Source organism: Mustela putorius, unplaced genomic scaffold (assembly GCF_011764305.1).
Source record: "Mustela putorius furo isolate JIRA1106 unplaced genomic scaffold, ASM1176430v1.1 tig00000867_pilon_pilon_pilon, whole genome shotgun sequence".
NCBI lineage: Eukaryota > Metazoa > Chordata > Mammalia > Carnivora > Mustelidae > Mustela > Mustela putorius.
Window position 1 is genome coordinate 2,234,291 of NW_025421501.1, and position 13,778 is coordinate 2,248,068.

At 38.2% G+C, this 13,778-nt stretch overlaps 1 protein-coding gene across 7 annotated transcripts in view; it reads right to left on the minus strand.

The window, feature by feature from the left end:
- Window positions 1–2,992: 2,992 nt before the first annotated feature.
- Window positions 2,993–13,778, minus strand: part of LOC101692738 (zinc finger protein 624) — a 45,913-nt gene continuing 35,127 nt past the window's right edge. For all 7 annotated transcript variants that reach the window (XM_045085399.1, XM_045085397.1, XM_045085403.1 and 4 more), the window contains one exon: window positions 2,993–5,724. In XM_045085399.1, the coding sequence (XP_044941334.1) occupies window positions 3,506–5,724 (2,219 nt within the window). In that variant the 3' untranslated portion in view covers window positions 2,993–3,505. The remainder of the gene's footprint in view (window positions 5,725–13,778) is intronic.

Sequence of the window (13,778 nt, forward strand, 5' to 3'; positions counted from 1 at the left end):
AGATGTCCTTCAAATGCATCCCTTCGCTTGACCCTGACTCTCACCCACGAGCTAAGCAGAAGTATGAGCTCCATTTTGCAGAAGGGGTGCAGCAAGGGAATTACTGAGGGGCGAGTCGCTGGCCGCAGCACAGCCTGGTTTCACCCCACACCCTCCCACACCCTCCTACTCCGGCCCCCCAGCCTTTTCCCGACTTCCCGCTGGCTGAGCCCGGCAGGTGGCCGTGGGTGTGGTCCTAGATAGGGCAGCGGAACGGAAAGGGTGAAGCAGCCCTGCTCTCTGGGACTTTCCAAACGCTGTGAGAGGTGGGAAAGGAAAGTAGAGACTGAGGCCGTATGGGAAGACCGTCTCATCGGAATCGTGAAGAACACAAGGCAGAAAGGACGACAGCCAGGGGACTGGCACGCAGTCTACAGGCTGCTGGCAGCATGGATATCTGAGAAATCTCCAGGTGGACTTCTCAGCCCCAAAGCCTCTTTCGGTAGAAGTGGTGCTAGTTCCCCATCATTGGCTTATCCCCTCTGGTCACTTTGCAGGTAAGATGCCGTGTGTGTGTGTGTGTGTGTGTGTGTGTGTGTGTGTGTGTGTGTGTGTTGGTAGTGAGTGGAATGCAGAGGCAGCAGAAAGAAATTCCATGCTCAGCTAATTAAATTAATTAGTCCTCATAGGACAGCACCCTGCGGGGTGGGGACTATGTGTCTTCTACAGGTAAGAAAACGGGGGCTCAGGGAAGCACGAGTACCTCGCTCAAGGTCACACAGCTAGTAAGGAGCAGCAATGGGGTTCCAGCCGGTCTCTCTGACTCCCAGGTTTGTGCTCCCCCAGGGCCACCGCTGGCCCTCAGCTAATCAAGGCTGAGCTGGGTGGGCAAAACCGCTTTGATGTATGTCATCCTCACTAATTAATTTAGACCTTCAAAAACCAGCCACTTTAGGGGCGCCTCTGAGGCTCAGTCAGTTAAGCATCTGGCTCTTGATTTCAGCTCAGTTCATGATCTCAAGGTTGTGAGATGGAGCCCCACATCGGGCTCCCTGCTGGGTGTGCAGCTGCTTAATATTTTCTCTCTTTCTCACCCTCTACCTCCCCCTCTAAAAACAAATAAAACAAAACAAAAAACACAAGCTACTTTGAGCTTGTAGTAGTTCTGGGGCGTTGGTAGTGTGTCTCCTGCGTAGAGACCCAAACCCTATGCATGTGGGAATCCTTTCCTCCTGGCCACCCTCCCCAAGAGTTGAGTTTATTTATTTATTAAAGATTTTATTTATTTATTTATTTATTTATTTATTTATTTGAAAGAGAGATCACAAGTAGGCAGAGAGGCAGGCAGAGAGGGGGAAGCAGGCTCCCCGCTGAGCAGAGAGCCTGATGTGGGGATCCATCCCAGGACCCTGGGACCATGACCTTAGCCGAAGGCAGAGGCTTAACCCACTGAGCCATCCAGGTGCCCCTTCCCTAGAGTTTAGAAGCTAACCCACCTTCACCTTTTCTCCAGATACTGATTCAGGCAGAAGAGACCAACCTGTTAGAACTGATCTCCTTCCCAGCCTGATTCCTGCCCCCAACCCTGACCCTTGTGTGAGACTGCCTTTGCCACCGAGCCAGGCAATGATATCCTATACCTTTCTCAAACTGTGCCTGGTCTCCAGATGTGGGCACCAGAAATGCTCAGTTACCCCAAACATTTTGGCGTAATCTAGGGAAATCATTACATCGACAAGAGCAGTGACAGCTGGTCTCACACATCTGATCTCATCCTAGAGGGAAGCTGTAATTTTTTAAAAATTTTATTTATTTATTTGACACAGGGAGAGAGAGATCACAAGTAGGCAGAGAGAGAGAGAGAGGGAAGCAGGCTCTCTGCTGAGCAGAGAGCCAGATGTGGGGGGTCGATCCCAGGGGCCATGACCTGAGCCTAAAGCAGAGGCTTAACCCTCTGAGCCACCCAGGTGCCCCCAGGAAGAGAGAGAATCTTAAGAAGGCTCCCAAACAGAGCTTGATCTCATGACCCTAAGACCATGATCGGAGCCCAAACCAAGAGTCAGACACTTAACTGACTGAGCCACCCAGGTGTCCCGCGTGTCTGTCATCTTTAACCTCAGGTTCCCAACTTTTGTCTTCATCATTCTAGTGTTTTTTCTTCTTTTCTGTTCTATTTCACTCTCTAAAAATGCCCTGTACACATAAAACTCTGTAATAAAGCAATTATCAAAATTGTGGAAATACCTTGAGATCAACTAGTGTACATATAACTAATTTTAAAAATCACTCTCATGCTGTTCCACAAAATGGTTATATCAACCATTCCCCCATTAATGGTCATTCACTTTGTCTCCACTTGGTTTTCTACTTGCCTCTACAAACAATAGTTCAACAAAACGCCTTAACTGTATCTTTATGCATTGAAGATGTTACTTCTGTGGGGGCAGATTCCCAACATGAGACTGCTAGGTCAAAGGATTTTTATTTTAAAAATTTAAAAACTTACATATTGCTGAATTGCTGCTGGAAATATAAGTTGATATATAACCTTTTTGTAAAAGTAGATGGTTTCCCAAAATGCACTAGCAAAAGATCTCTTTAATTTTTGCCAACTTCACGAAGTCAAAGTGATAGCTCATTGGTTGGGGATTTTTGTGTGTTCTTTTTTGTTTTTCATTGGTTGTTTTAATTCACATTTCCCTGAGTACTTCTTAGATTCATTAACACTTTCAGAGATTAATCGCCATTTGCTCTTCTATGATTAGCCATCTAGTCCAGATGGATTAAAGACTTTAATGTAAAAAATAATCAAAATCTCAGAAACAAATTAGGGATTAAGGAGACCATTTTAACTTTTTAAAAGAGTAAAGTAACAATCTAAAAAGGAGAATATATAAATATCTTACTGTGAAAAATTAAAATGTTCTTTTACTATATAAAAAAAGCATAAAGACAATCACTAGATTAAAAAAATTTGCAACACACATGAAAAAAGATTAATATTTCAAACATATAAAGAGCACCTCCAGATTTATAAGAAAGTCAAACCAATACAAAAATAGGCCAAAAATATATAGGCAATTCACTGAAGATGATTTGTTGAGTACAGTATGAAATCTGGATGAGTATTTTCATTTGTCCATTATTTTTCTCTATTGTTAATTTTCTTAGAACTTCTAAGATTTAATGATGGTATGCTTTAACACATTCTTATGTTTCTAAAGTATCTCTCTCTTTTTAAAAGACTTTATTTATCTGAGAGAGAGCATGAGAGAGAGAGCAAGAGCAGGGGGAGGGACAGAGGGAGAAGCAGACTCCCCACTGAGCAGGGAGCCCGATGTGGGGCTCCATCCCCGGACCCCAGAATCATGACCTGAGTGAAGGTAGATGTTTAACCAACTGAGCCACCCAGACACCCCCTCTAAAGTATCTCTTAAGTGTGTATTTTCTCTGGTGAATTGTCCATAAAAGATACAGTTTGATTCTTCTTGTGGTTTTGGCATCTGGATGAATGCTTTATTAATCTTTATATTAGCTGAGTTTCTCTTTGATGGATTCTTTGATGTACAGTAAGGCTGGAGCTACTCCTAAAGGCTTTCCCACACTCCTTACATTTATAGGGTTTTTCTCCAGTATGCATCCTCAGATGTACAGTAAAGTCTGAGTTGGTTCTGAAGGCTTTTCCACATTCTTCACATTTATAGGGCCTTTCCCCAGTATGAATTCTCTGATGGAGAGTTAGCTGCGATAGAGTGATACAACCTTTTCCACATTCCTTACATGTGTAGGGTTTTTCTCCAGTATGTGTTCGCCAATGCACTGTAAGGTATGAACCTCTCCTAAAGGCTTTTCCACAGACATCACATTTATAGGGTTTCTCTCCGCTATGGATTTTCTGATGTTCTGTGACATGTACCATCTGGCTAAATGCTTTCCCACAGTCATTACACTTAAATGGTTTCTCTCCAGTATGTGTTCTTTGATGGGTATTAAAGCCTGAGTTACTTGTGAAAACCTTCCCACACTCATTACATTTATAGGGTTTTTCTCCAGTGTGCCTTCTTTGATGTACAGTAAGTTGTGACGTATTAGTGAAAGCTTTCTCACATTCATTACACTTATATGGTTTTTCTCCAGTATGGGTCCTTTGATGTACAATAAGATATGACTTAGTCCTGAACGATTTTTCACAATCACAGCATTTATAAGGTTTCACTCCAGTATGAATTTTCTGATGTTCTTTGAGATTTACCATTTTGGTAAATGCCCTCTCACAGTCAGTGCACTTATATGGTTTCTCTCCAGTATGAATCCTCTGATGTACAGTTAGGTGTGATTTTATTCTGAAAGATTCCCCGCACTCATTACATAGGTAAGGTTTCTCTTCAGTATGAATCCTCTGATGTATAATTAGGGATGAAGAACGCATGAAGGCCTTTCCACATTCATTACATTTATAAGGTTTCTCTCCTGTATGCATTCTGTGGTGTACGGTAAGGCATGAATAATTAATGAATGCTTTCCCACATTCATTACATTTATAGGGTTTTTCTCCTGTATGAATTCTTTGATGTTCTGTGAAATTTGCTATACGATTGAATGCTTTCCCACATTCATTACATTCATAGGGTTTTTCCCCAGTATGAGTTCTTATATGTACAATAAGGCTTGAATTACTTCTGTAGGCTTTCCCACATTCATTACATCTAAAGGGTTTCTCTCCAGTATGAATTCTCTGATGGACATTAAAAATTGTGGTATTCTTGAAAGATTTCCCACACTCATTGCATTTATATGGTTTCTCTTCAGTATGGGTCTTCTGATGTACACTAAGATATGACTTATTCCTAAAGGCTTTCCCACAATCATTACATTTGTAGGATTTCTCTCTATTGTGAGTTTCCAGATGTCTTGCAAGTTTTGATTTATCACTGAATGCTTTCCCACATTCACTACACTTATAGGGTTTCTCTCCGGTTTGAATTCTCTGGTGTTGATTAAGGCGAGCACACTGGCTAAAAGACTTTCCACAGACATTGCACTGATAAGGTTTCTCCTTAGTATGAATTCTCTGATGTACCATAAGTGATGAAGAAGCAATGAAGGCCTTTCCACATTCATTGCATTTATAGGGTTTTTCTCCTGTGTGAATTTTTTTGTGTTGACTGAGATATGAAGGCTGGCTAAACATTTTCCCACATTCATTACATTCATAAGGTTTTTCTTTAGTGTGAGTTCTCTGATGTTGAATGAGCAATGACCTGTAACGGAAGGACTTTTCACATGTACTACATTTATAGGGCTTTTCTTTATTATTGTATTTTTCCCCTATGGTAAGTTCTGAAGTAGGCCTTATGGCTTTGCCGCCTTCTGTATCCTTGCAAAGTTTCTTCCCCAGATGGGTATCTGTAATCAAATCTAAATTCTCAGTGGAATTCTCATGTGTTTGACATTTGCTGTGGGGTTCTTCTGTGATAATGCCTGCTTCAGGAAAAAGAAGAGATCCAAATCTAAATCTTCTTTGACCAGAGGGAATTTTCTTGTGAGTAACTATTTTTTGATTCAAATGATTTTCCTGACTGTTTTGCAATTTTAATTTCCTTTCATTCCATTTCCATAATCCTCCCATTCTTGAGTTCCATAGACCATTCTCTGTGAGTTTATCTATTATGGTCTCTTGTGATACATCTTCAGAACCATCCTCTGTTGATAAAGCATTCTTGGTTGCAGGTTTGGTCTCCAACTCTGGGGGAAATAAAAAAGAAAGCAAATGACTCCTATTTCTGAAGTTAGGAAGATCTCAGTAAAAAAGAAAATAAAATGTAAACCTTAGCTGATAATGAATGTCAAGTTTTAACTGCTTGCAAACTGGCCTTGTTTTTAAGAAGAAAGACGTATGTTTGAAGGAGGCCAGTTGAGTCAAGAACCAAAGCAGCAAATTCACTTTTCCCCTACAAAAAAAATTCATTCATGGTAACCCTCCTAGAATCTAGGTATCTCTAATACTTCTCTTTTCATTCCCTTAATAATAAACTTTTTTTTTCCCAGACCATTCTTCATAGGTTGTGATTATTTTTTTGATTCCCATTTACTCTACAAACCAGATGTTGCTCCCAACCATACTTTCTATTTATTCTCACTCGTTTGCTAGCTTTTTAAATGATGGCTTTCTCAACTTTCTGTGTCAGAGTAGCTTATTCAAATCTTTTTATGTAGTTTTTAATAAAATGTTAATGGAAAACAACACTTTGATTTTTCAGAAAGTAGGCTGAACAGTAAATTAGTCAAAATTAATGTTTATAGTTATTAATATTTCCAACAGTGATAATAATTATGAAGGGTGGTTTTGCAACCTTCTTGTGTTTTAAGATCATGCCTAAAAGCTTGTTCAAAAAAACTGGATAAAAACGACTTACACACTGAATTTTAAAGCCATGAAGCATTCCACTAGCCACAAAAGGTTTTGATCTAATTAGCTTTTAAACATTTAGAAATAATTGCCTGAAAATTAGTTAGAAATTTAAAAGAAGTATAAAAATACAGAGTGCCTGAGTGGCTCTGTACTGACTCTTGATCTCTTGATCAAGAGCATCTGACTCTGATCTCAGCTCGGGTTTTCTCAGGGTTGTGAGTTCAAGCCCAACACTGCATTCCATGTGGAGCCTACTTAAAAAAACAAAGTATAAAACTGTTCTAAAAGTAAACTATTGGGGAGCCTGGGTGTCACAGTTAGTTAAGTGTCCAGGTCTTAATTTCAGCTCAGGTTGTGATCTCAGAGTTGTGAGATCAAGCCCCGGGTTGGGCTCTGTGCTGTGTGGAGTTTGCTTTAGATTCTCTCTCCCTCTCCTGCTTCTGCTTGTGTTCACTCTCAAATAAATCCTTTTAAAAAAGGTAAAATATTCGGGCACGTGGGTGGCTCACTTGGTGAGTGTCCATCTCTTGGTTTTGGCTCAGGTCATGATCTCATGGGTTGTGAGACTGAGCCTTGCACTGGGCTCCACACTCAGCAGAGGGTCTGCCTGAGGATTCTTTCCCTCTGCTCCTTCCCCCACATGTGCAGGCACACATGTTCGGTCTCTCTCAAATAAATAAATTTTTCAAAAAGAGTAAAATTTTAAATTGTATATACAAGCAAGTTTTAAGACAACCATCCCACAGTGTAACCTTTTTTTAAAAAGACCAAGATTTGAGGGGCGCCTGGCTGGCTCAGTTGGTAGACCGTGCAACTCTTGATCTCAGGGTTTTAAGTTTGAGCCCCATGTTGGGTGCAGAGATTACTTAAAAATAAAATCTTTAAAAAAAAAAAAAAAAAGGACAAAGATTTGAATTCCAAGACACCAAAGAGGAGAACCCTAGAACCCAGTTCACTTAAATGTCTAATTCAATTAAGGTAACTGGGGATGGTTACAGCCTTTACCCTAGCAGCCCACCAAAGCAAACAATTCTCCATGGAAAAAGGTTACACAATCCAGAACTTCAAACTATTTTTACAGGTTCTCATATCAATGCTTGACAATGAAAAATAATAAACATATAAGAAGATCAAAGTCTTGTGTCTCTTGACAAGTCATGTCTCTCAACCAAAAAGTCAAGAGAGGGGCACCTGGGTGCTGCAGCTGGTCAGTGTCCAACTCCTGGTTTCAGCTTGGAGGGTTGTGAGATCAAGCCCTGCACTGGGCTCTTTGCTGAGCCAAAGAGTCTGCTTAAGTTTCTCTCTCTCCCTCCCCACCCCCATTCTCTTTCTCTCTCAAATAAATATTAAAAAGAGAGAGACAGAGAAAAGAAAAAAGTCAAGAGAAAAAAACAGATAATACAAACAGATTTAAAAGGTATCCAGACAATTGAGGTTTCAGACATAAACTTAAAATAATCACGATTATACATTTAAGAAAATAAGACCCATAATTTCACCAAATAATTGGAAAGTTTAAATATAGAAGTTAAAATAAGAATCAACTGGCAATTCTAGAACTGGACAATAAGAACTCAAAGACTAAAAGCACAGTAGATACGGCACATGAGCGTGTTAACAAAATGGAAAATAGGTCAGTAGACAATATGCATGATGAAGTACAGCATGATGAAAAACTTGAAAAAATTATTTTAAAAAATTACAGAGAAATACAGGATAGAGTGAAAAGGTCGATCACAGATGTCCCAGAAGACTAGAAAGGTGTGTGAGACAGAATGAGATGAAATCAAATTCAAAGACATTAACACCAAAGCATTTTCCAAAACATTTAAAAAATATCAAGCCATAGATATTAGAAGCCAAATGCATCCCATGTAGGAGAAATACAAAGGAAATATAATATATTATGAATCATTAAAATTATATGAATTTCAAATTTCAGTGTCCATAAATAAGATTTTAGTGGAATATAACCACATTCTTTGGTTAACACTTTGTCTTTGGATGCTTTTGTGCTTTTAATTGCTAAATGGTATAGTTGCAAAAGAGCTATCATATTCCCCAAATGCCTAAAATATCTACTGTCTTACCTTTTACAGAAAAGGTTTGCCAAGTCCTGAATTAAACAGATGGTTGACTTGTCAACAGGTATGATATAAGACAGAAAAAAATGGAATGATACCTTCATAATGCTGAAAGAATTTAATAAAACCTAGAAGTCTAAACCTACCAAAAAACTATCCAAAAATGAAGATTAAATGAAGATAAAAAGAAAAATGGAGGGAATATGATATTGGCAGGTATGAATAAAATTAAATATTAGAGGGTATTCTTTATGCAGAAGAAAAATAATCCCAGGTAGAAGCTTAGAAATGAGGAAAAATAAAAAGAGAAAGTATAGGCAAAATTATAGGTAAATCTAAATGAATACTGACTGCATAGAACATAGTCTTTTGAAATTTGACATATAAATAGGATTAAAATACATAATTTGAACAACATAGAAATTAGGTTAAGTAAGTTATTCTAAGGGATGCCTGGGTGGCTCAGTTGGTTGAGCGGCTGCCTTCGGCTCAGGTCATGATCCCAGCGTCCTGAGATGGAGTCCCACATCGGGCTCCTTGCTCAGCAGGGAGCCTGCTTCTCCCTCTGTCTCTGCCTGCCATTCTGTCTGCCTGTGCTTGCTCTCTCTCCCTCTCTCTCTCTCTGACAAATAAATAAAATATTTTTTTAAAAAAAGTAAGTTATTCTAAGATCTCTGTGTTGTTTGGTAAGAGAGAAAATCTAATCTAAGAGAGAAAATCTAAGATGAATCATTGATGTGTGCTTTAATCTCAAAGTTAACCACCACACAAATAATTCTAGAAATTTATAATTACCAAGTGATTAGGGAGGAAATAGAAAAATAAAAGTTAATAAACCTGAAGGCATAAATGGGGAAAAAGAGAATATAGAACAGGAAAGAGACTTTCATAGTCAGATGACAGATTTAAACACTATATAATTGTATTATGTAAATATAAACTAAATACTCCAAAAGATATGGACACTCCCTCAGGTTATTTAGAGGTAATTTTGTACCATCTGCCTTAAAAACAAAATCTGGTTAAAACAAAAATCTAATATGCTACTTATAAGAGAAACAAAATACAAGGATATACAAAAGATAACAGTGAAAGAATTAAAATGAGGCACCATATACACAATAACTGAAAGAAAGATGCTACTGTAAAAAAAAAAAAAAAGAAAGAAAGAAAATCAACAAAAACAAAAAAGAAAGATGCTACTGTGATGTGAGTATGAGGCAAAATAGACTTTAAGGCAAAAACCATTATGGAGATAGAGAAGACACTTCAGAAGAATAAAAGGTCCAATTTAACTGAAAGGACAGTGTAACTTTGTATTTGCCTAATAACACAGCCATAAAATACATAGACCAAAAATTAAAGTAACTAAAATAAGAAACAGAGAAATCTACAGTCTTACTAGGAAATATTAAAAATCTCTCTCAGGGGGCACCTGGGTGGCTCAGTGGGTTAAAGCCTCTGCCTTCAGCTCAGGTCATGATCCCAGGGTCCTGGGATGGAGCCCCACGTCGGGCTCTCTGCTCAGTGGGGAGCCTGCTTCCTCCTCTCTCTCTCTCTGCCTGCCTCTCTGCCTACTTGTAATCTCTGCCTGTCAAATAAATAAATAAAATCTAAAAAAAAAAAAAATCTCTCCCAGTACCTGACAGAAAAAGCTGACAATCCGTAAGTACATAGATTTTAGCAACATAAACAATTTGACATCGCTGGGGTGCCTTCATAGCTCAGGCAGCCAAGCCTCTGACTCTCGGTGTCAGCTCAGGTCCTGATCTCAGGGTCGTGAGACTGATTAGGAGCCACACTTGGTGCAGAGTCTGCTTGCGATTCTTTCCCCCATTTTCCTGCCTCCGCCCTCTGTTCCTCCCCATTTGTGTGCTCTCTCAAATAAACAAATGAATAAAATTTAAAACAAAAACTTGTATCTAAAACTGCACTCAATACCTATAGACTACACATTTTCCAAGTGCACACAAAATATTCTCAAAATTGTCCATGTGGTGAATAAAATTTTAATAAATTTGTAAAGACTGAATTCATACACAGTATCTCTGACCACAGGAAAAAATAAGGTAGCAAGATTACCAAAAACTCCCCAGATGGTACAACATTAAGAAAAATATTTCTGAATAACTTGAAGGACTAAGACATCACAATGGATATTATCAAATGCTTGGAATTCAGTAATTATGAAGTTGCTAATCTTAAAAAGGTTTGATATAGGGGTTTTTACTTGTTAATTTTTTTTTTGTCCTTTTTGGGGTGTGATGCAATCTAGATAGCCTTAAATAAGTTCTAAAAAAAGAATGGCTTAAAATCAATGATACAAGTATCCAACTCAGAACTTAGACAAGATCAGCCAATTAAATGCTAAAAAGGTTAAAAACAATAAAGAGCAGAAAATAATGATAACAGAAGTCAAACATACAAAAAAGATTCTTTAAAAGCCAAATAAGATTGATAAACCCTAGGCAAGACCTTGATAAAAGAGAGAAAACAAAGAAACAAAAAATCAATGTCAGGAATGAAAAGGGAGACATCACTTCAGATCCATACCGACATTTAAGAGAAGATAATATGCCAATAAATTTAAATTTTAGATAAAATGGATCCACTGCCAGACAAACATAACTTACTAAACTGAAACAAAAAGAACCAAGACATATCAATATTTCTATAACTACAGAAGGAATAGAAGCTAAAAACACCTTCCATAATAAAAGCATCAGGCCAACATGGCTTCCCTCATGAAATCTATGTACCTTAAAATATCTATCGTTCCCTCTCTCACAGCTCTTTCTTTACTCCTCACCATAAGCTGATGGTCTTGCTTCTTATTTTTCTATCAATTCAGAATCTATTATAATAGAATGCCTTGATCTTCCTATCACGGGTTGACCTATCATCTCCACCTGCCTTCTCCATCCTTCCAAGTGTTAGAACCAAAGAGGCGGCCTCTGCCCAAAAATGGTAAAACCCTCCTTTTCCTTTCTTGAGTTTATGCACTTTAACCTTCTGACACACTTTAGTTTTCATTCTTCACTGAGTCCCATCTTGGTCTTGCAACATAAATTTCTCCCTCTCTACTACGGCATTATTCTTATCAGCACTCAAATATGCCATAAAAACTCCCATCTCAAATATAAGACAAAAGAGCTTTGTTCTTCATTCTGTACTTTCCTGTAGCTACTGCCCCATTTCTCTTTCCCTCTTCATGGTGGTGGGGGGTATCTTCTTCTCTAAAGAGTCACATAAACTATCTCTAAAGTCTACTTTTCATTCGCTCTTTTAAAAATATATAGTATTTTCCTTTTTTAAGCTGTTTTTATTTTCTTAAAGATTTTATTTAATTGTCAGAGAGAGAGAGGGAGAGAGTGCACCAGCAGAGGGAGAAGCAGGCTTCCCGCTGCGCAAGGAGCCCGATGTGGGACTGGATCCCAGGATCCTGGGATCATGACCTGAGCCAAAGGCAGAATGCTTAAAAATATATATAATATTTCCAACACTCAATGTTAATGAAAAGGACTGAAGATGACACAAACAAATGGAAAGGTATTCCATGCTTATGGACTACAAGAACCAGTACTGTTAAAATGTCCATACTACTCAAAGGAATATACATATTCAATGTAATTCCGATTAAATACCAACAACATATTTCATAGAATTAGAACAAATAATCCCAAAATTTGTATGGAACCAGAGAAGACCCCACATAGCCAAAGCAATCTCAAAAAAAAAAAAAAAAGGGGCTCCTGGATGGCTCATTTGGTTAAGTATCTGCCCCTTGATTTTGGCTCAGGTTATGATCACCAACCCCTTTCAAAAAAAAAAAAAAAGAAAAGAACAAAGCTGGGGGTTTCAGTCTCAGATTTCATGATATATTATAATGTGGCAGTGATCAAAACAGTGTAATACTGGCACAAAAACAGACATAGATCAATGCAACAGGACAGAACAGAGAGTCCAGAAATAAACCCATATTTATATGGTCAATTAACAAAGGACGCAAGAATATATAACAGGGAAAAGATCGTGTCTTCAACAAACAGTGCTGGGAAAACTGGACAGCTACATGCAAAAGAGTGATAATAGACCCCTTTCTTACACCATGCAGAAAAATAAACTCAAAATGGATTAAACACCTAAGTGTGGGAGCTCAAACCATAAAATTCCTAGAAGAAAACATAGGCAGTGATTTCTTTGACACTGGGCACAGAACATTTTTCTAGATATATCTCCTCAGGCAACGAAATCAGAGGAAAAATTAAATTACTGGGATCACACAAAGCTAAAAAACTTTATGCATAGTGAAGGAAATCACCCACAAAACATGAAGACAACCTACTGAATGGGAGAAGATAATTGTAAATGATAATTCTGATAAGGGCTTAACATCCAAAATAAAGAACTTAACACCCAAACAACAAACGATTCAATTGAAAATGGGGAGAAGGCAGGAAAACACATTTTTCTGAAGAAATAGAGAACGGAAACATGGTAAGATGCTCAACATCACTACCCATCAGGAAAATTCAAATTAAAACCACAATGAGATATCCCTCACACATGCCAGAAAGGCTGAAATAAAAAAACACAACAAATAAGAAATGTTGTTGAGGATGTGAAGAAAAAGGAACCCTCAAAAAAACAAAACAAACAAACAAACAAAAAACAAAAAGGAACCCTCATTCACCACTGGTGGGAATGTAAATTGGTGCAGCCTCTGTGGGAAACAGTAGGTAGGTTCCTCAAAAACTTTAAAACAATTATCATATGATCCACTCATTCCACTACTGGGTACGTACCCAAATAAAACAAAAACACTAATTTGAAAAGATATATGTACCCCCATGTTTACTACAGCATTTTTTACAATAGTCAAGCTATGGAAGCCACCCACGTGTCCAATGACAGAGGAATGGATAAAGGCGATGTGGTGTGTACATACAATAGAATATTACTTGGCCACGATAAAGAATGAAATCTTGCCATTTGCAACAACATAGATGGACCTAGAGAGTATTATGCCAAGTGAAATAAGTCAGTCAGAGTTTAATACAGGAAACAAAACAATGAACAATGAAAAAAAGAGATTAAAGAAAACCCCAGACTCTTGAATACCAAGAACAAACTGGTGGCCACCAGTGGAGGCAGGTGGGGGATGGGTGAAATAGGTGAAGGGGATTAAGAGCACATTTATCTTGATGAGCACCGAGTGATGAACAGAATTACTGAATCATTACATTGTATACCTGAAACTCATATAAAACTATGTTAATTATACTTGACTAAAAAATCTGTAA